Source organism: Salvelinus sp. IW2-2015, linkage group LG31, assembly GCF_002910315.2.
Source record: "Salvelinus sp. IW2-2015 linkage group LG31, ASM291031v2, whole genome shotgun sequence".
NCBI lineage: Eukaryota > Metazoa > Chordata > Actinopteri > Salmoniformes > Salmonidae > Salvelinus > Salvelinus sp. IW2-2015.
In genome coordinates, this window is record NC_036870.1 from 23662106 (window position 1) to 23684404 (window position 22299).

Here is a 22299-nt window from a genome sequence, read left to right on the forward strand (position 1 = left end):
CTCCAATATGTCCCATAAACATCACAAATGGTCCTTTTGTTCAATTAATTCTGTCGTTATATCTCCAAAATCTCCATTTATTTGGAGCATTTGATTCAGAAAAACACCGGTTCCAACTCGCCCAGCATGATGACTACAAAATATCTAATAAGTTACCTGTAAACTCTGTCCAAACATTTCAAACAACTTTCCTAATCCAACTTTAGGTATTTTAAAACGTAAATAATCAATCAAATTTAAGACGGGATGAACTGTGTTCAATACCGGATAAAAACAACGTGAGGCGCGTGACCTGGAGCGCGCATCAAAACATTAGAGAGCACTAGGCTGGACCCCCGTTCTGAATAGCCGTACCTCTTCATTTCTCTAAAGAAAAACATCAACCAATTTCTAAAGACTGTTGACATCTAGTGGAAGCAATAGGAACTGCAACCAAGTGCCACAGAAATCTATGTTCCCATAGAAAACCAATTGAAAACAGAGTCACCTCAACAACAAAATAATCCTCCTGGATGGTTTGTCCTCTGGGGTTTGCCTGCCAAATAAGTTATGCTATACTCACAGACCTTATTTTAACAGTTTTAGAAACGTTATAGTGTTTTCTGTCCAAATCTACCAATTATATGCATATCCTAGCTTCTGGGCCTGAGTAGCAGGCAGTTTACTTTGGGCCGCTTTTCATCCAGACGTGAAAATACTGCCCCTTATCCCAATTAAGGAAAGAAATTCCACAACTTAACTTCTAAAAAGGCACATGTTAACCTTTTGTCAATAGGGGGAGCAGTTAGCATTTTTTATTTCTGGGTGTCGCCAAATTAAACTGCCTTGTGCTCAATTCTTGCTCGTACAATATGCATATTATTAATTCTATTGGATAGAAAACACTCTCTAGTTTCATAAACCGTTGGAATTATGTCTGTGGGTGACCCAGAACTCTTTCTACAGCGAAATCCATGACAGGTACTGCGATGGTCTGAGAGCGAAGCTCTGGTTTCAGATCAGTTTTAAAAGTCTGTGTGTATCCTATGGAACGACATGAACTGCACCCGCCTTCCCCTGGATGTCAGTAACCAATGAGAAGTGGAATGGGCTTGCTGCGTAGCTCTCAGAGGTTATAAAAGGCCAAGGAGTGAGAGTAGCCTTCCTTTCGACGCTGAACATTGCGCAGAGAGGGACCTCAGGATGCCATTTTCAAACGCTCAATTATCAACGTTAGATGTATCCGTCTGTAATTTAATTAGACATAGGTGTTAGAAGCATCATAACGAAGCTATTTTAAACCGAGTTATATCAGATTATGCGAGTATATTGCTATTTTTCGGAATTTCCTCAGTATTGCGCCTTGAGGATTTGGACACGTTGGGGCAAAATAGCTATTGTTAGCTGCTATATCAGAAGTTGAATGCAACGTTTTACAACCAAGCAACGATTCTTTTGGACAAAGAACGCCCATGCCAAGATTTGATGGAAGCTCGTCGAAAGTAAGAAATTATTAAGATGATATCGTTGTTCTGTAGAAAAATGTTAAACGCACGTTCGCCATCTGTTTTGCTTAGCTTCGTTGCGAACCCTGTATTGCACAGTAAGGATAATTTTAGAATGTAAATCAGCGATTGCATAAAGAACTAATTTGTCTTCGTTCCTGTCAACCTGTATTTTTTAGTCAAGTATATGATTAGCTATTGATTAACTAAGATCACTCTGAAAGATGGCGACCACATTTTCAGGCATGTTTTGCTACTATTTTCATTGTATAACCACGTTTTTTATGGCTAATATTGCACATTTTCGAACAAACTCTATATGTATGTTGTATATGATGTTACAGGAGTGTCATCTGAAGAATTCTGAGAACGGTAGTGAAAAAATTAATATATTTGGCGATGATTACGTAATCGTCTCTTTGGCTAGAATCAATGCTCTGGTAACGTTTGCATATGTGGTATGCTAATATAACGATTTATTGTGTTTTGCCGTAAAACACTTAGACAAATCTGAAATGTTGTCTGAATTCACAAGATCTGTGTTTTCCTTGCTATGTGCTGTGTATTTTTAAGAAATGTTTTATGAGAGTAATTGGTAATACCAAGTTGCTCTCTGTAGTAATTCTAGTCCTTTGGTGAGTTTGTGATGGTGGCTGCAATGGAAACTTGATTTATACCTGAAATATGCAATTTTTCTAACAAAACCTATCTATACCATAAATATGTTATCAGACTGTCATCTATGAAGGTTTTTTCTTGGTTAGTGGCTAATCATATCTTAGTTTAGCCGAATTAGTGATAGCTATGGTGTTGAGAAAATGGTGGACAAAGAAAAGGTGTCTTTTGCTAACATGGTTAGCTAATAGATTTACATATTTTGTCTTCCCTGTAAAACATTTWAAAAATCTGAAATGGTGACTTTATTCACAAGATCTGTATCTTTCATTTGGTGTCTTGGACTTGTGATTTAATGATATTTAGATGCTACTATTTAAATGTGACGCTATGCTAGTGATGCTAATCAGTGTGGGGGGGTGGGGGGTGATCCCGGATCCGGGTTTCTGAGGCAGTAAAAGTTAATTGAAATGCATTCCAGGTGGCTACCTCATGATGCTACAGTTCTCCTTTAAGACTCCATGCTACAGTCCTCCTTTAAGACTCCATCATGTTTAGAATGTGTCTGGAAGCGCTACTCTATTCTACTCTTATCCTTTCGATTTTTATAATATTTAATAATATTAATAATGTTATAATAGGTAATAACTAACTTTAATAACTAGGGTTAATACCTGCCTGGCTCCCCAACAAAATTTGTATCTTTACCCCCCTCTAACAATACCGCTACAGAATTAGCATAGTAGCCCATGTAATTTAAGGTAATCTGAAATATTTAGGACTAACTAACTATTCCTTGCCACCCATTCTGAAACTCACTGCAGCTCTTTGTTAAGTGTTGCTGTCATTTCAGTTGCCGTGATAGCTGACGTGTACAGTGTTGAGTCAACCGCATACATAGACACACTGGCTTTACTCAAATGTCGTTGGCATGTCGTTGGTAAAGATTGAAACAAGCAGGTGCCAAACAGCTGCCTGGGGAATTCCTGAATCTACCTTGATTTTGTTGTACAGGCTTCCATTAAAGAACACTCTGTGTTCTGTTTGACAGGTGGCTCTGGGGCGGCAGGTAGCCTAGTGGTTAGAGCGTTAGGCCAGTAACCAAAAGGTTGCTGGATCGAATCCCCGAGCTGACAAGGTAAAACTCTGTTGTTCTGCCCCTGAACAAGACAGTTAACCCACTGTTCCTAGGCTCTTAACTGACTTGCCTAGTTAAATAAAGGTAAAATAGAAATTAAACACCGGTGACGTGCCATTGCTGATTTTTTTAAACCAAAATTTAATTGAAGATGCTCCAAAGAAATTTACAATCATTCTTTATGTCATTTATCTTTGTTTAAAAAAAAGTATATTATTTACATCAACAACATAGGAATCACTACAAAACGTATTGTATGACCTCTTTTACACAATATTAGGCCCAGCCTTTGGAACTGTGGTTTTCCTAGACATGGCTACTATATTGTGATCACTACATCTGATGGATCTGGATACTGCCTTCAAACACATTTCTGCAGCATTAGTAAAGATGTGATCAAAACATGTTGATGATTTCATTCCTCTACTGTTTGTAACTACCTTGGTAGGTTGATTGATAACCTGAACAAGGTTGCAGGCACTGGTTACATTTTGAAGCTTTCTCTTGAGTGGGCAGCCTGATCACAGCTTTCCTCCAGTATTAGTTAATTAATTAACAGTGTCTGGAGTTTAGTTTTCCTGTTCTACAGTCTTATAAAGATAGGGGGGTTGACTGGGACAGACAATGTAACATCCATAATATTTTGAGAAAATGTTCTTGAAAAACGAGCACCTTACATAGGATCATCTTATAACTGTCTCTCTAAAGCTACCTTTCATCAAGGTTTTATATGGTCTATTGGTTTCTCTCTTTTCATTGGCAGAATCCTTTCCAGTGTTATGAGTATTCATAACATCCATATCCACCAGCTCATCTTCCTGTCAACTAACAGAACTCTGCTGGTTGTCCTGGTAAACAGATACCAGTCTATCTTCTGTCAACTAACAGAACCTGCTGGTTGTCCTGGTAACAGATACCAGTGGGCAGATCTATTGTATTTGTTCAAACTAAACTACAGCACTTACTTTGATGTGTCAAATCTGATCTTCTTCTCTCCTCCTCTCACAGTTCCACTCAGCCCCGTTGTTTTCCTGCAGTCCACCAGCAGCACAGACAACCTCTTCATACCCAGCAGTAAGGCGCTACCGGGAGAGACATGACACAGGGACTCCAGGAGGGAGGAAGGGCTAGCGTTGTCCTGGTAATCATAAAGAGGGGACACAGACACATATCATTATGGATGCTGATGTCACTGTTGACATGAAGTGCATTACAGACACCCAGCCCAGACCCAGATAGAGCAAGCTGTATGCTAGACCAGACCAAGCTGTACCATCTGGTGTTCTGTTCTGGAGAGACTCTTCTCTGACTCGTCAGCATCAGGATGTTGTTGAGGCTCCCCAAAGGATCCACGATAGTCACGTCTCTCTCCTGTGTGAACGAGAACAGCAAACAGACGGTAAACTTATGACCATCTATTACAATCAAGAGGCATGAATATGTCTAAAATGGCCACTTTCATCATGATTTTGTCAAAATGTTGTTGGTGTTGCAAATGTATAGGGTCAATTCCACAAAATGGGTGCCTTTAACATCCCTTTGATATTTTAAGTATATTTTAAAAGCCTGTTATATTAGATGAGGTGAACTTTAATGTATACCACATGGAGAATGAGAATTCAATACATCGATGTCCCAAAAACATATGTACCAATGGCAGATTGCCCCTTAAACAATTCCTACAGTACTGAACAACATATCCAAGTGCAGAACTGAAGTAGAATGCCCCTTTAAAACAATACATTATTTCAAGAACTTCATAGTGCCCCTGTTTTTAAGACAGTACTCACTGTTTGTAATCTGATCTTCAGCCTCCTCCTTTTTCACTCCCAAAACGTCTTCCTCCTCTTTTATTGAGATAGCCTCCTCTTCCTCTTTTACTCTAAAAGGTTCTTCCTCTTCTTTCACTACATTCTCTTCTTTCAATGTTATGGCATCTTCCTCCTTTTTGATTCTGAAAGCTTCTACCTCCTCCTCTTCCACTTTGACAACCTCTTTCCCATCTTCCTCTTTCACTGTAATATCATCCTCTTCTTCTTTCAATGTGATAGCCTCCTCTTCCTCCTTTTTCATCCTGAAAGCTTCTTCCTCTCCTTTCACCAGAGCTTCTTTCTCCGTCGAGCTTAGTGAACTCATGCTCCGGTCGATTAGCCTAGTGCATTATCAATTTACCACATTTGCTAATTTAACAAGCAAATTACGTTTAAATGAACTAGTAGACAAGTAAAAAGAATTATATTCAAAACACTAAGAGTAAAATACACAAGATTGGTCTAAAGCGCTTCAATGTTTCGGTTTTAGGTTCGCTAGCACACCACCACGTTGGTTAAATCAGAAGCCTTTTGTCGCTGTTGAAGAAGCCTCCTGTCCCGTCCACTAAATTATACGTCACGCAAGCAGCATCACCTGAAAGACTCAAATCGCCACCTGCTGACTGGAGTGGGTAACGCAGATTGGAAAGCCTAAAACCCCAACTCAGCATCTTAACTAACTAACTCATCAATATGTTTTTTAAAAGACAGCTTAACGTCAGATACACCATACAAGGTACATACTATATACTTCAATCATTATAACCATTTTTGTTCACTCTAGAAAACAACATATAGTTAGTTTTACACAGATTCAATAACAATTTAAGGTCAGTAAAGGTTTTCTGTAAAATAATGACAGCATACTGTAGTTCAGATAGAGACTGATCAGCAGGGTGGGCAATATAGTACACAACTGTATCGTCTGCATACAGATGCAGGTAGCAGTTTATTTTGACAAAACAATATTGTTAATGTATACAATATAGTTGTTTATTAGACATTCTAACATATAACACAATGCCGAGGTACTAAAGATTTTATATGCAACATTTGACACACAAAAGTACTCGTTACATTTTGAATGCTAAGCAGGACAGGAAWATATTCAAATTCACACACTTATTAAGAGAATATACGTGGTCATTTCCTACTGCCTCTGATCTGGCGGACTCACTAAACACAAATACATCGTTCGAAAACAAGAAAATGGTACCGTCTGCTTTGCTTAATAGAAGGAATTTGAAGTAATTTATACTTTAACTTTTAATAATTAAAATTATGAATAAAATTAGTATATTTAGAACCAAATATTTTAGACTTTTACTCAAGTAGTATTTTACTGGGTGATTTTCAATTAACTTTCTTAAGGTATCTATACATTTACTCCTGAAGTATAACATGTGGATACTTTTTCCAGTCAAAAGTTTGGACACACCTACTCATTCAAGGGATTGTCTTTATTTGGGCGCCGCACAATTGGCCCAACGTCGTCTGGGTTTGGCCGGGGTAATTGTAAATATGAATTTCTTCTTAACTAACTTGCCTAGTTAAAGGTTACACACACACACACACACCACACTGACCAAAAAGTTATTTTGTTGGCATTTACATATGTCCCCATTACCAGTAAAACATAATCAAAACCTATTTCTTTCACTTACTTTCGTGGCGTCATTATGTCATCTACTTTATATAGGTATGCACGTCAGCTTTGATTTTGCACATCGGCGGTAAACTATATATCGGGCTGATGCCGATGTTAGCAAATATTGTCCGATTCCGATATGCTCACCAATATATCATCCATCCCTACCAAATATCACTTGATTATCAGAGGAGTGTATTATGACATCATATAGAACTACTCAGACATTCCACATCAGGCTTCATCCATATCATGAAGGTGGATATTGATCCAACCATTTCAAAAGTAATGACCGGGCTGATGGAAACAGGATATGCTTGTACACTTTTATAAATGCCGACAGACGATTTGTTTGTTTGTTGTAAATCGTGGGATCGTTCTGTGTCAGAAAACATTTATGAGCGAGAAATGGGGGAAGAAACTCCTTTATGCGCAAATATTTATATAATAACCATCACATCTTAGTTAACTTGAAGTCAAGTGATGATATGTTGTGTGGTCCTCCCACTACGACTTGGGAACCTATGCAGTTTATTAGGCTACAGATGAAATAAGTTATGAACTTCACGAGGTGGTGAAACTACATGTGATGAGCTTGATGCTCCTTTCCAATACATGTTGATGGTCTTATTCTGGTGACATGATGATCGATGATTGGTTGCCATTTGACAAATAAAATAATATCGCTCTCATCCATAATACTCTCATCATGTAGGTAGCCTACCCGCACTGTACATGTGAGCTGCTGGCTACAGTGCACAGGCCAAGAGCACGTTTGCTATATAACTCAACGTTTCTTTTAAACCATCAGTAGAGTTGAAAATGCGATGGAAACCCATTTAACCTGTATTTTTGATTCAGTACATGGGAATTTAACAGCAAAAGTTATTTGTCACACAAAGCCTTTTATCCGCAAAAAGTCTGTTTGATAGAAACATTTCTGGTGGGAAAATGCGTATATTGTTTAATGCAGATTTTAGAATATTCAAATGAAAATCTATGGCAAGTTGCACGGAAACTTAGCTACTAAGGTGGATATTGATCCAACACCTGCTACTTATTCAAACCAGCCCACTGGGCACAGACATCAGTTCAACATGTAATTTCAATTTACATTATTTTGAGTCGTCAAAAAATGATGTTGTCATGACGTTGCCCTCTTTGGGTACAGAGACCATCCCCCTCTCTCTCTCTCTCCTACACCCAGGCTGCTGTTAGGCAGGTCATAAATTCCTGGAGGAGATTCTTCCTCATGGCCAGACAGCATAGAGAGAGAGTGAGTTTTCATAGGGAGAACAAAGGAACTTCTTCCACCTCACAGAACTTGAGAACTGAACAATATTCATGTTCTGGAGAATGTATAAACGGTCGGTGAACATTGCTGAATGTTACTCTGAACTATCCATCCTAACCATGACAGAGAGAGAGAGGGTGGACAAACTCTCCAACAGAAACAAACTTTCCAACAGAGATCACGACGACACATTGAGCGTAAATATATACAGTGGGGCAAAAAAGTATTTAGTCAGCCACCAATTGTGCAAGTTCTCCCACTTAAAAAGATGAGAGAGGCCTGTAATTTTCATCATAGGTACACTTCAACTATGACAGACAAAATGAGATTTTTTTTTCTCCAGAAAATCACATTGTAGGATTTTTAATGAATTTATTTGCAAATTATGGTGGAAAATAAGTATTTGGTCACCTACAAACAAGCAAGATTTCTGGCTCTCACAGACCTGTAACTTCTTCTTTAAGAGGCTCCTCTGTCCTCCACTCGTTACCTGTATTAATGGCACCTGTTTGAACTTGTTATCAGTATAAAAGACACCTGTCCACAACCTCAAACAGTCACACTCCAAACTCCACTATGGCCAAGACCAAAGAGCTTTTCTGGCTGTCAAAGGACACCAGAAACAAAATTGTAGACCTGCACCAGGCTGGGAAGACTGAATCTGCAATAGGTAAGCAGCTTGGTTTGAAGAAATCAACTGTGGGAGCAATTATTAGGAAATGGAAGACATACAAGACCACTGATAATCTCCCTCGATCTGGGGCTCCACGCAAGATCTCACCCCGTGGGGTCAAAATGATCACAAGAACGGTGAGCAAAAATCCCAGAACCACACGGGGGGACCTAGTGAATGACTGCAGAGAGCTGGGACCAAAGTAACAAAGCCTACCATCAGTAACACACTACGCCACCAGGGAATCAATCCTGCAGTGCCAGACGTGTCCCCCTGCTTAAGCCAGTACATGTCCAGGCCGTCTGAAGTTTGCTAGAGAGCATTTGGATGATCCAGAAGAAGATTGGGAAATGTCATATGGTCAGATGAAACCAAAATAGAACTTTTTGGTAAAAACTCAACTCGTCGTGTTTGGAGGACAAAGAATGCTGAGTTGCATCCAAAGAACACCATACCTCTGTGAAGCATGGGGGTGGAAACATCATGCTTTGGGGCTGTTTTTCTGCAAAGGGACCAGGACGACTGATCCGTGTAAAGGAAAGAATGAATGGGGCCATGTAACGTGAGATTTTGAGTGAAAACCTCCTTCCATCAGCAAGGGCATTGAAGATGAAACGTGGCTGGGTCTTTCAGCATGACAATGATCCCAAACACACCGCCCGGGCAACGAAGGACTGGCTTCGTAAGAAGCATTTCAAGGTCCTGGAGTGGCCTAGCCAGTCTCCAGATCTCAACCCCATAGAAAATCTTTGGAGGGAGTTGAAAGTCCGTGTTGCCCAGCAACAGCCCCAAAACGAGCAGGCCAGAGGTGGATGAACGCAGTGCCCTTGTTTGGGTGTAGGGCCTGATCAGAGCCTGAAGGTACGGAGGTGCCGTTCCCCTCACAGCTCCGTAGGCAAGCACCATGGTCTTGTAGCGGATGCGAGCTTCACTGGAGCCAGTGGAGAGAGCGGAGGAGCGGGGTGACGTGAGAGAACTTGGGAAGGTTGAACACCAGACGGGCTGCGGCGTTCTGGATGAGTTGTAGGGGTTTAATGGCACAGGCAGGGAGCCCAGCCAACAGCGAGTTGCAGTAATCCAGACGGGAGATGACAAGTGCCTGGATTAGGACCTGCGCCGCTTCCTGTGTGAGGCAGGGTCGTACTCTGCGAATGTTGTAGAGCATGAACCTACAGGAACGGGCCACCGCCTTGATGTTAGTTGAGAACGACAGGGTGTTGTCCAGGATCACGCCAAGGTTCTTAGCGCTCTGGGAGGAGGACACAATGGAGTTGTCAACCGTGATGGCGAGATCATGGAACGGGCAGTCCTTCCCCGGGAGGAAGAGCAGCTCCGTCTTGCCGAGGTTCAGCTTGAGGTGGTGATCCGTCATCCACACTGATATGTCTGCCAGACATGCAGAGATGCGATTCGCCACCTGGTTATCAGAAGGGGGAAAGGAGAAGTTAATTGTGTGTCGTCTGCATAGCAATGATAGGAGAGACCATGTGAGGATATGACAGAGCCAAGTGACTTGGTGTATAGCGAGAATGGAGAGGGCTAGAACAGAGCCCTGGGGGACACCAGTGGTGAGAGCACGTGGTGCGGAGACAGATTCTCGTCACGCCACCTGGTAGGAGCGACCTGTCAGGTAGGACGCAATCCAAGCGTGGGCCGCGCCGGAGATGCCCAACTCGGAGAGGGTGGAGAGGAGGATCTGATGGTTCACAGTATCGAAGGCAGCCGATAGGTCTAGAAGGATGAGAGCAGAGGAGAGAGAGTTAGCTTTAGCAGTGCGGAGCGCCTCCGTGATACAGAGAAGAGCGTCTCAGTTGAATGACTAGTCTTGAAACCTGACTGATTTGGATCAAGAAGGTCATTCTGAGAGATGGCAGGAGAGCTGGCCAAGGACGGCACGTTCAAGAGTTTTGGAGAGAAAAGAAAGAAGGGATACCGGTCTGTAGTTGTTGACATCGGAGGGATGAGTGTAGGTTTTTTCAGAAGGGGTGCAACTCTCGCTCTCTTGAAGACGGAAGGGACGTAGCCAGCGGTCAAGGATGAGTTGATGAGCGAGGTGAGGTAAGGGAGAAGGTCTCCGGAAATGGTCTGGAGAAGAGAGGAGGGGATAGGGTCAAGCGGCAGGTTGTTGGGCGCCGGCCGTCACAAGACGCGAGATTTCATCTGGAGAGAGAGGGGAGAAAGAGGTCAAAGCACAGGGTAGGGCAGTGTGAGCAGAACCAGCGGTGTCGTTTGACTTAGCAAACGAGGATCGGATGTCGTCGACCTTCTTTTCAAAATGGTTGACGAAGTCATCCGCAGAGAGGGAGAGGGGGGGGGGGAGGAGGATTCAGGAGGAGGAGAAGGTGGCAAAGAGCTTCCTAGGGTTAGAGGCAGATGCTTGGAATTTAGAGTGGTAGAAAGTGGCTTTGCAGCAGAGACAGAAGAGGAAAATGTAGAGAGGAGGGAGTGAAAGGATGCCAGGTCCGCAGGGGCGAGTTCTCCTCCATTTCCGCTCGGCTGCCCGGAGCCGTGTTTCTGTGAGCTCGCAATGAGTCGTCGAGCCACGGAGCAGGAGGGGAGGACCGAGCTGGCCTGGAGGATAGGGGACATAGGAGTCAAAGGATGCAGAAAGGGAGGAGAGGAGGGTTGAGGAGGCAGAATCAGGAGATAGGTTGGAGAAGTTTGAGCAGAGGGAAGAGATGATAGGATGGAAGGAGAGGTTGCGGGGAGAGAGAGCGAAGGTTGGGACGGCGCGATACACTCCGAGTAGGGGCAGAGTGGGAAGTGTTGGATGAGAGCGAGAGGGAAAAGGATACAAGGTAGTGGTCGGAGACTTGGAGGGGAGTTGCAATGAGATTAGTGGAAGAACAGCATCTAGTAAAGATGAGGTCAAGCGTATTGCCTGCCTTGTGGTAGGGGGGGAAGGTGAGAGGGTGAGGTCAAAAGAGGAGAGGATGGAAAGAAGGAGGCAGAGAGGAATGAGTCAAAGGTAGACGTGGGAGGTTAAAGTCACCCAGAACTGTGAGAGGTGAGCCATCCTCAGGAAAGGAACTTATCAAGGCGTCAAGCTCATTGATGAACTCTCCAAGGGAACCTGGAGGGCACGATAAATGATAAGGATGTTAAGCTTGAAAGGGCTGGTAACTGTGACAGCATGGAATTCAAAGGAGGCGATAGACAGATGGGTCAGGGGAGAAAGAGAGAATGTCCACTTGGGAGAGATGAGGATCCCAGTGCCACCACCCCGCTGACCAGAAGCTCTCGGGGTGTGCGAGAACACGTGGGCAGACGAGGAGAGAGCAGTAGGAGTAGCAGTGTTATCAGTGGTAATCCATGTTTCCGTCAGTGCCAGGAAGTCGAGGGACTGGAGGGAAGCATAGGCTGGGATGAACTCTGCCTTGTTGGCCGCAGATCGGCAGTTCCAGAGGCTYCCGGAGACCTGGAACTCCACGTGGGTCGTGCGCGCTGGGACCACCAGGTTAGAGTGGCAGCGGCCACGCGGTGTGAAGTGTTTGTATGGTCTGTGCAGAGAGGAGAGAACAGGGATAGATAGACACATAGTTGACAGGCTACAGAAGAGGCTACGCTAATGCAAAGGAGATTGGAATTAGTTTGGAATTAGACTAACGAATTAGACTAACGTGAGGTAAAGAACAATTCATTAATTAGAAGACTAATTGATTAGATATTAAAATATCTGAAAGTTATATTAGGAAAATTATAACTATGTAATCTGAATATTTTCCTTGGTGCCCCAACTTCCTAGTTAATTACAGTTACATTATTAAGTTAGTTTAATCACATAATGATAATTACAGAGATTTTTTTTTTTAAGTATTCAGTTTAATGATGCCAAAGACACAACAATGTTGATGGCATTTTGCAAATCCAAATCAGTTTTCTACATTGATCTAACATCATAAGTATTCGCTCATACTCTGTAAAACTCTATCTAGTGGGAGCAATGGAAAGGCTTCTCCCGTGTGACTTTCGCTCATGCGATTTCATGTTTCCTAACTGGTTAAAACTCTTTCCACACTGGGCGCAATGGTATGGCTTCTCACCTGTGTGTACCCTCTTGTGTCTTTTCAGGGATCCTAATAAGGCAAACATACTTCCACACTGGGAGCAGTGGTAAGGCTTCTCCCCTGTGTGTATTCGCTCATGAGTTTTCAGCTTTCCTACTCCGTAAAACTCTTTTCACAGTGCGAGCAATAGAAAGGCTTCTCCCCTGTGTGTATTCGCTCGTGGAATTTCCTGTTTCCTAACTGGTTAAAACTCTTTCCACAATGGGAGCAGGGGTAAGGCTTCTCCCCTGTATGTATACGCAAATGAGATTTTAGTTTTCCTAACTGGTTAAAACGCTTTCCACACTGGGAGCAGTGGAAGGGCTTCTCCCCTGTGTGTAGTCGCTCATGAGCTTTCAGCTTTCCTAACTCCGTAAAACTCTTTTCACAGTGGAAACAATGGTGTGGCTTCTCTCCTGTGTGTATCCTCCCATGTCTTTTCATGTTTCCTAACTGGTTAAAACTCTTTCCACACTGGGAGCAGTGGTAAGGCTTCTCCCCTGTGTGTATTCGCTCATGATCTTTCAGCCTTCCTAACTGGCTAAACCGCTTTCCACACTGGGAACAATGGTAAGGCTTCTCCCCTGTGTGTATTCGCTCATGAGCTTTCAGGCTTCTTAACTGACTATAACTCTTTCCACACTGGGCGCAATGGTATGGCATCTCTCCTGTGTGTGTCCTCTCATGTCTTTTCAGGCTTCCTAACTTGATAAAACTCTTTCCAATCTGGGAGCAGAGGTGTCGTCTTGCTGGTTTGGAAGTCTCTGGTTCCGCAGAGTTTGGTTTTTCTCCTGCCAAAGACAGTGTTTATTTAAAGAGAGACATGAATGAAACCTCAACATGATAAAACCATCTTGCTATGAGGTTTAATCCAAATCAGATCCCTCAATAACCTGAGGTAAATTTTCAAACATTTCATAATTCAAAACAAATGATGTTGTAGAGCTTCCTCGTAATTACTGATATGTTTACATTACTTATTTAATTAATTCAGTTTTATAAGTCAGAACAAAAAACTAAACAGTTCTAGAACACTGAAGACACAGACGTCACTGGATTCCAATTGAGCAGGTGGTTCTAAATATATAACTTTCATAGCTGTACGATACAGAATGTGACTTTTTCCATACGCACTAAAGCATATTACTCTCAAATTTTGTGCACAAATTTGTTTGCACTCTTGGCATTCTCTCAACCAGCTTCATGGGGTAGTCACCTGGAATGCATTTCAATTAACAGGTGTGCCTTGTTAAAAGTTAATTTGTGGAATTTATTTCCTTCTTAATGCGTTTGAGCCAATCAGTTGTGTTGTGAAAAGGTAGATAGCCCTATTTGGTAAAAGACCAAGTCCATATTATCACAAGAACAGCTCAAATAAGCAAAGAGAAACGACAGTCCATCATTTCTTTAAGACATGAAGGTCAGTCAATCTGGAAAATTTCAAGAACTTTGTACATTTCTTCAAGTACAGACGGAAAAAAACATCAACCTCTATGATGAAACTGGCTCTCATGAGGACCGCCACAGGAAAGGAAGACCCAGAGTTACCCCTGCTGCAGATAACAATTTCATTATTTTCCAGCCTCAGACATTCCAGCCCAAATAAATGCTTCACAGATTTCAAGTAACAGACATCTCAACATCAACTATTCAGAGGAGACTGCGTGAATCAGGCCTTCATGGTCGAATTGCTGCAAAGAAACCTGCAAAGAAACCACAACTAATGGACACCAATAGGAAGAAGAGACTTGCTTGGGCCAAGAAACATAAGCAACGGACATTCGATTGGTGTTAATCTGTCCTTTGGTCTGATGAGTCCAAATTTGAGATTTTCGGTTCCAACCGCCGTGCCTTTGTGAGACGCAGAGTAGGTGAATGGATGATCTCTGCATGTGTGGTTCTGACCTTGAAACATGGAGAAGGAGGTGTGATGGTGCTTTGCTGGTGGTGACACTGTCTGTGATTTATTTCGAAATTCAAGGAACACATAACTAGAATGGTTACCTCCAGGCTGTGTAAAGGCTATTTGACCAAGAAATAGACTGATGGAGTGCTGCATCAGATGACCTGGCCTCCACAATCACCCGACCTCAACCCAATTGAGATGGTTTGGGATGAGTTGGACCGCAGAGTGAAGGAAAAGAAGCCAACAAGTGCTCCGCATATGTGGGATCTCCTTCAAGACTGTTGGAAAAAGCATTCCAGGTGAAGCTGGTTGAGAGAATACCAAGAGTCTGCAAAGCTGTATTTGTATTAGTCGGGGACAGCCCTACTGGTAACATATACCAGTGAGCAGATCTATTTTATTTGTTCAAACTAAACTACAGCACTTACTTTGATGAGTCAAATCTGATCCTTTCTTCTCTTCTCCTCCTCTCACAGTTCGACTCAGCCCCGTTGTTTTCCTGCAGTCCACCAGCAGCACAGACAACCTCTTTATACCCAGCAGTAAGGTGCTACCGGGAGAGGCACGACACGGGGACTCCGGGAGGGAGGAAGGGCTAGCGTTGTCCTGGTAACCATAAAGAGGGGACACAGACACATATCATTATGGATGCTGATGTCACTGTTGTCACAAAGTGCTTTACAGAAACCCAGCCCAGACCCAGATAGAGCAAGCTGTATGCTAGACCAGACCAAGCTGTACCATGTGGTGTTCTGATCGGGAGAGACTCTTCTCTGCCTCGTCAGCATCAGGATGTTGTTGAGGCTCCCCAGAGGATCCACGATAGTCATGTCTCTCTCCTGTGTGAACGAGAACATCAAACAGATGGTAAACTTATGACCGTCTATTAAAATCACAGAGTCTTACAAGAGGCATTAATATGTCCAAAAAGGCCTAAATTGGCCACAATTGATCATGATTTCCTAAAATATTGTTTATGATGCAAATGCAAAAGGGTCCTTCCACGAAATAAGTAGAAACGACGCACCAATATTGAATTTTAAAAGCCTGTTACACTAAATTAAAACACTTTAATATAGACCGCATGGAGAATTCAATAAATCACATTTAAGTCACAAAAATATATGTACTAATGGCAGATTGCCCCTTAAACAATTCCTACAGTACTGAACATATTCAAGTGTAGAACTGAAGTAGAATGTCCCTTTAAAACCACACATTAGTTCAAGAACTGCGTAGTTTGTGCCCCTGTGTTTTAGACAGTACTCACTGGTGGTAATCAGATCTTCAGTCTCCTCCTCTTTTATTGAGATAGCCTCCTCTTCCTCTTTTACTCCAAAATGTTCTTCCTCTTCTTTCACTACATTCTCTTCTTTCAATGTTATGGCATCTTCCTCCTTTTTGATTCTGAAAGATTCTACCTCCTCCTCTTCCACTCTGACAACCTCGTTCCCATCTTCCTCTTTCACTGTAATATCATCCTCTTCTTCTTTCAATGAGATAGCCTCCTCTTCCTCCTTTTTCATACTGAAAGCTTCTTCCTCTCCTTTCACCAGAGCTTCTTTCTCCGTCGAGCTTAGTGAGCTCATGCTCCGGTCGATTAGCCTAGTGCAATATCAATTTACCACATTAGCTAATTTAACAAGCAAATTACGTTTAAATGAACGAGTAGATAGGTAAACATAATTATGTTCAAAACACGATGAGTAATATACACAAGATTGGTCTAAAGAGCTTCAATGTTTCGGTTTTATGTTTGCTAGCAAACCACCGCGTAGGTTGAATCAGTAGCCTTTTGTCGCTGTTGATGAAGCCTCCAGTTCCGTCCACTAGATTATACGTCACGCAAGAAGCATCACCTGAAAGACTCACATCGCCGCCTGCTGACGGGAGTGGGTAACGTAGATTGGAAAAATATTAATTATTTATTTATTAATTACAATGTTTATTCTGGCAAGCAATGTCATAAGAAGTCATTTAAAAACAACCAGATGTTATGTGTTCTCTTCCTTCTTACAGCCAATACTTCCCTCCAGGGCTGACCTGCCCATTAGGCAGGATTAGGTGACAGATTGAAGAGGGTGGCATATTCCGAGCTAAATTGACCAAGGCTCATCGCTAACAACAAATATTAACACCTCACATAATGCTGCCCAAATACAATGAAAACTTCTCTCACCCAGTGGCATATGGACTATTTAGGTGAGTGTTGGTGTTGCCACATGAAGCAGTGCCAACATGGCAACATGGCAACAGTGCCAACAGGCAACATGGACAGATAGGACTCTACCTGTGTAGAGCACATGCCCCTCTGCCCTTCAATCAATCAATCAATCAATCAAATGTATTTATAAAACCCTTCTTACATCAGTTGAGTAAATGAGTAAATGTCAGTTGGCTTTTCATAGWCGATCATTCAGAGTATCTCAACCGCTTCTGCTGTCTCTAGAGAGTTGAAAATAGCAGGTCTGGGACAGGTAGCACGTCCGGTGAACAGGTCAGGGTTCCATAGCCGCAAGCAGAACAGTTGAAACTGGAGCAGCAGCACGACCAGGTGGACTGGGGACAGCAAGGAGTCATCAGGCCAGGTAGTCCTGAGGCATGATCCTAGGGCTCAGGTCCTCTGAGAGAGAGAAAAAGAGAGAGAATTAGAGAGAGCATACTTAAATTCACACAGGACACCGGATAAGACAGGAGAAATACTCCAGATTTAACAGACTGACCCCAGCCCCCCGACACATAAACTATTGCAGCATAAATACTGAAGGCTGAGACAGTAGGGGTCAGGAGACACTGTCTGACGATACACCCAGACAGGGCCAAACAGGCAGGATATAACTTTGCCAAAGCACAGCCCCCACACCACTTGAGGGATATCTTCAACCACCTACTTACTATCGTGAAACAAGGCAGAGTATAGCCCACGAAGATCTCCCCCACGGCACAACCCAAGGGGGGGCGCCAACCCGGACAGGAAGAACACGTCAGTGACTCAACCCACTCAAGAGGCGCACCCCTTCTAGGGACGGCATGGAAGAGCACCAGTGAGCCAGTGACTCAGCCCCTGTCATAGGGTTTGAGGCAGAGAATCCCAGTGGAGAGAAGGGAACCGGCCAGGCAGAGACAGCAAGGGCGGTTCGTTGCTCCAGGGCCTTTCCGTTCATCTTCACACTCCTGGGCCAGACTACACTCAATAATAGGACATATTGAAGAGATGAGTCTTCAATAAAGACTTAAAGGTTGAGACCGAGTCTGCGTCTCTCACATGGATAGGCAGACCATTCCATAAAAATGGAGCTCTATAGGAGAAAGCCCTGCCTCCAGCTATTTGCTTAGAAATTCTAGAGACAGTAAGGAGGCCTGCGTCTTGTGACCGTAGCGTATGTTTAGTTATGTATGGCAGGACTAAATCGGAAAGATAGGTAGGAGCAAGCCCATGTAATGCTTTGTAGGTTAGCAGTAAAACCTTGAAATCAGCTATAGCCTTAACAYGAAGCCAGTGTAGAGAGGCTAGCACTGGAGTAATATGATCACATTTTTGGGTTCTAGTCAAGATTCTATCAGCCGTGTATAGCAATAACTGAAGTTTATTTAGTGCTTTATCCGGGTAGCCGAGAAAGTAGAGAATTGCAGTAGTCTAACCTAGAAGTGACAAAAGCACGGATACATTTTTCTGCATAATTCTTTGACAGAAAGCAGCATTTAAGGTCTAGGCGCACGAGGACAGATGCAGAGCCTCGGACTGACACCATTAAAAGGTCATTTACCACCTTTACAAGTGCAGTCTCAGTGCTATGATGGGGTCTAAAACCAGACTGAAGCYRTCCYTATACATTGTTTGTCTTCAGGAAGGCAGTGAGTTGCTGAGCAACAGCTTTTAAAAAATAATTCGATATAGGCTGATCGTTTTTATATTTTCTGGGTCAAGGTTTATTTTTTCAGGAGATGCTTTATCACTGCCACTTTAGTGAGTTTGGTACACATCCGGTGGATAGGGAGCCGTTTATTATGTTACACATAGGAGGGCCGAGCACAGGAAGCAGCTCTTTCAGTGGTTTAGTTGGAATAGTGTCCAGTATGCAGCTTGAAGGTTTAGAGGCCATGATTATTTTCATCAATGTGTCAAGAAGAGATAAAGTATTAAAAAAACTTGAGTGTCTCCCTTGATCCTAGGTCCTGGCAGTGTTGTGCAGACTCAGGACAACTGAGTTTTGGAGGAATACGCAGATTTAAAGAGGAGTCCGTAATATGCTTTCTAATGATCATGATCTTTTCCTCAAAGAAGTTCATGAATTTATCACTGCTGAAGTGAAAGCCATCCTCTCTTGAGGAATGCTGCTTTTTAGTCTTTAAGAGCACATGCCCCTTTGCCCTTCCTGTCTCTAAAGTGCCCTTTTGGGTGGTGCTATAATCTGTATTCATTTTTTCTCATAGTTATTCTGAACCCTCTGCCTGCAGGTCGTCGGTAAATTCGCACAAGTGATTTGTAGTTTCCTTCAACTTTCTGAAGAGGAAAAAGCCCTGAAATGCCCCTGTCTGAGTGCATTTGTCTACCACTATGTGTAGCTGTTAGCGATGATGCTAATGACAACCATCTTCTGGTTGATGGAAAAGATTCCCCAAAAACCTTTTCAATTAAATGTTAACTACAAAGTAGTCTATGCCTACCTGGCAGAATGATATCATGATTATTTGCATCAATCCAGTTGTGATTTGTTCAGCAGACTCTGCAATCACATGTGTGCTACAGAGACACCACTAACCAAGCAAGGCTCTTGCTGGTGCCACTAACATTAAAGGGTATCTACACACTATTGTGGAAATTACAAGATTATGTTATAATACTTTTATTGCTGTGTGAACTGAAAGTGGGCCTCTGGGAGATTTAACACTGACAGGGGATTTACGATGTATTTGGGTGATACCGCATTCCAGAGCATGAGTTAATGTTTCTGTACTGGGGTACGAGGGGGAGATGGCTCCAGTATGGGGTTGGGGTACCAGGGGAGATGGTTCCAGTATGGAGTTGGGGTACCTGGGGGAGATGGCTCCAGTACAGAGTTGGAGTACCAGGGGGAGATGGCTCCAGTATGGAGTTGGGGGGGCCAGGGGAGATGGCTCCAGTATGGAGTTGGGGTACCAGGGGGAGCGAAGGCTCCAGTATGGAGTTGGGTACCAGGGGAGATGGCTCCAGTATGGAGTTGGGGTACCAGGGGAGATGGCTCCAGTATGGAGTTGGGGTACCAGGGGAGATGGCTCCAGTATGGATTGGGTACCAGGGGGAGATGGCTCCAGTATGGAGTTGGGGTCCCAGGGGGAGATGGCTCCAGTATGGATTTGGGGTACCAGGGGGAGATGGCTCCAGTATGGAGTTGGGGTACCAYGGGGAGTTTGATTGTTTTGAAGAAATCTAAAAGTCTCTCCTTTTGATTACAATAATTCCACCACAGAGCTTCGGTCTCTCATCTGTTACTGTAACCTGACAGCTTCAGACACTTCCCTAATTTACTTCAGGTTGTTCCTATGTTCAACTATTTTGTCATTCAAATATTATTTTCTTGGCCTTCTGTATCATCCTGTTGACATAATTTCTTCATTTCTTATAGTCTATAAATATATCTGCCCTGGATTTCCTAAACTCCAGAAAGCGTTCATTTCTACTCTTAATTGCCTTTAAAATGTTAGCATTTATTCACAGTTCAGCTCTTTGCTAAATTCAAACCTTTTTTTACTGGAGCCTGCTTATCTACCACATGTAAAAACAATGATCTAAAATTGCCCCGGGCATTCACCACCTCATTGCTTTTCAATACAGCAGACCAGTCCAATTTGTTCAAACAATTAACAAATAATATCTGCACTATAATTCTTCATAGCCCTCATATTTTGATTGACTTATGACAATTAAAAACAGTTTTCTGAACATTCCTACTCCAGAAAATGATGGAATGATCACTGAGCCCATAGTTTACAACCCCACTGTTTGATATCCTGGATCCGACACCAACACAAGGTCAATGATGGTTTGGGTAGAAGGACAGAACCTGCTGGGCTCATTAATCAGCTGGTATGAAGCAGATTACAACCATTCTGAAGAGTTTTAAAAGTAGCAAGGTCCTTTTCCAGCATATCTGTATTCAAATCACCAGTAACAATAACCTCAGATTTACCAAAGTGTGTTCAGTTTCCTCCAACAATTCATCAAACGTGTACTAGTCTGGTGGTCTATAACGGGTTACAACTATAATAGGTTGACATTTTGGCAAATAAAAATGTCCAACCACACAGCTTCAATCTCGCCTTTTCTCAATAGGGGGTGCTGTTTGCACTTTGTAAAAATTTCGTTCCCAAATTAAACTGCCTCGTACTCAATTCTTGCTCGTACAATATGCATATTATTATTACTATTGGATAGAAAACACTCTCTAGTTTCTAAAACCGTTTGAATTATATCTGTGAGTAAAACAGAACTCGAGTTGGAGCAATTTTCCTATGAGGCATTGAGAAATCTGAAATCTGCAGGCTGTTCTGAGGTCAGTTTATTAATTTGCATGTCTTCTATTAGTTGAGATGCACTGCARWSSCCTTCCCCTGGATGTCAGCAAATAGTGAGAATTGGAATGGAGTTGCTAGGCAGATCTGAGGCCTTATAAATGGGCTGGCAACGTGGGGTCCTCTCTTTCCTTCGTTCGCCATGACGCAAGACAGACCTCAGGATGGCATTCTAGAAAGCTCCCATTATAGCCCTTAGATATATCCGGCTCTGATTTTATTCGATATAGGTGTTAAAGACATCATAATGTTGTTATTTTAAACCGAGTTATATAAGTTTATATCAGTATATTGCGATTTTCGGGTATTTATTTGTGCTGCGTTCTGGTGAGTTGGGCACGTCTGGGCCACATGGCTAATGTTTACTGCTAATTCCAAAGTTGAAGGCGACAATCTACAACCGAGCAACGATTCTTTTGGACAAAGGACAACTTGCCCAAGATTCTGATGGGAGCTCATCAAAAAGTAAGAACTATTTATGATGTTAATTCGTTGTTCTGTTGAAAAATGTAAAACTCATATTCCGCCATTAATTTCGGCGCGGTCTCGCTGTAACGCACGCTGTATGTCGTAGTAACGTTAATTTTAAAAATCTAACACAGCGATTGCATTAAGAACTAATGTATCTTTCATTTGCTGTCCAACCTGTATTTTTTTGTCAAGTCTACTGATTAGATTAGGTGCCTCTCCCAAGATTTCTCCCGACATATTGTTGGCAGCTTGGCTACTATTCTCATTGTATAACCACGATTTGTGCCGCTAAATATGCACATTTTCGAACAAACTCTATAGGTATTGTGTAATCTGATGTTATAGGACTGTCATCTGAAGAAGTTTGAGAAGGTTAGTGAAAAAATTTATATATTTTGCTGGTTTATTCGTTATCGCTATTGTTGGCTTGAATCAATGCTGTTGTGTGGTTGGCTATTGTAGTAAGCTAATATAATGCTATATTGTGTTTTCGCTGTAAAACACTTAAAAATCTGAAATATTGGCTGGATTCACAAGATCTTTGTCTTTCATTTGCTGTACGCTGTGTATTTTTCATAAATGTTTTATGATGAGTATTTAGGTAATTCACGTTGGTCTCTGTAGTTATTCTAGTTGCTTTGGTGAGAGTTGTGATGGTGGC

General features: G+C 42.5%; 1 protein-coding gene across 7 annotated transcripts in view; it reads right to left on the reverse strand.

The window, feature by feature from the left end:
* The window catches only part of LOC112067811 (uncharacterized), a 64607-nt gene that overhangs the window by 5780 nt on the left and 36528 nt on the right, over positions 1–22299 (reverse strand). Inside the window, exons 2-6 of one of the 7 annotated variants that reach the window (XM_070436456.1) lie at positions 15886–16149; positions 15357–15454; positions 15044–15221; positions 4511–4608; positions 4203–4375 (exon numbers count right to left, since the gene is read on the reverse strand). In XM_070436456.1, coding sequence (XP_070292557.1) covers positions 4203–4375; positions 4511–4608; positions 15044–15221; positions 15357–15454; positions 15886–16141 — 803 coding nt within the window. In that variant the 5' untranslated portion in view covers positions 16142–16149. Of the gene's footprint in view, positions 1–4202; positions 4376–4510; positions 4609–5027; positions 5660–15043; positions 15222–15356; positions 15455–15885; positions 16520–22299 lie in introns of those variants that run through there. The other 6 variants (XM_070436457.1, XM_070436454.1, XM_070436455.1 and 3 more) reach the window with 6 other exon arrangements.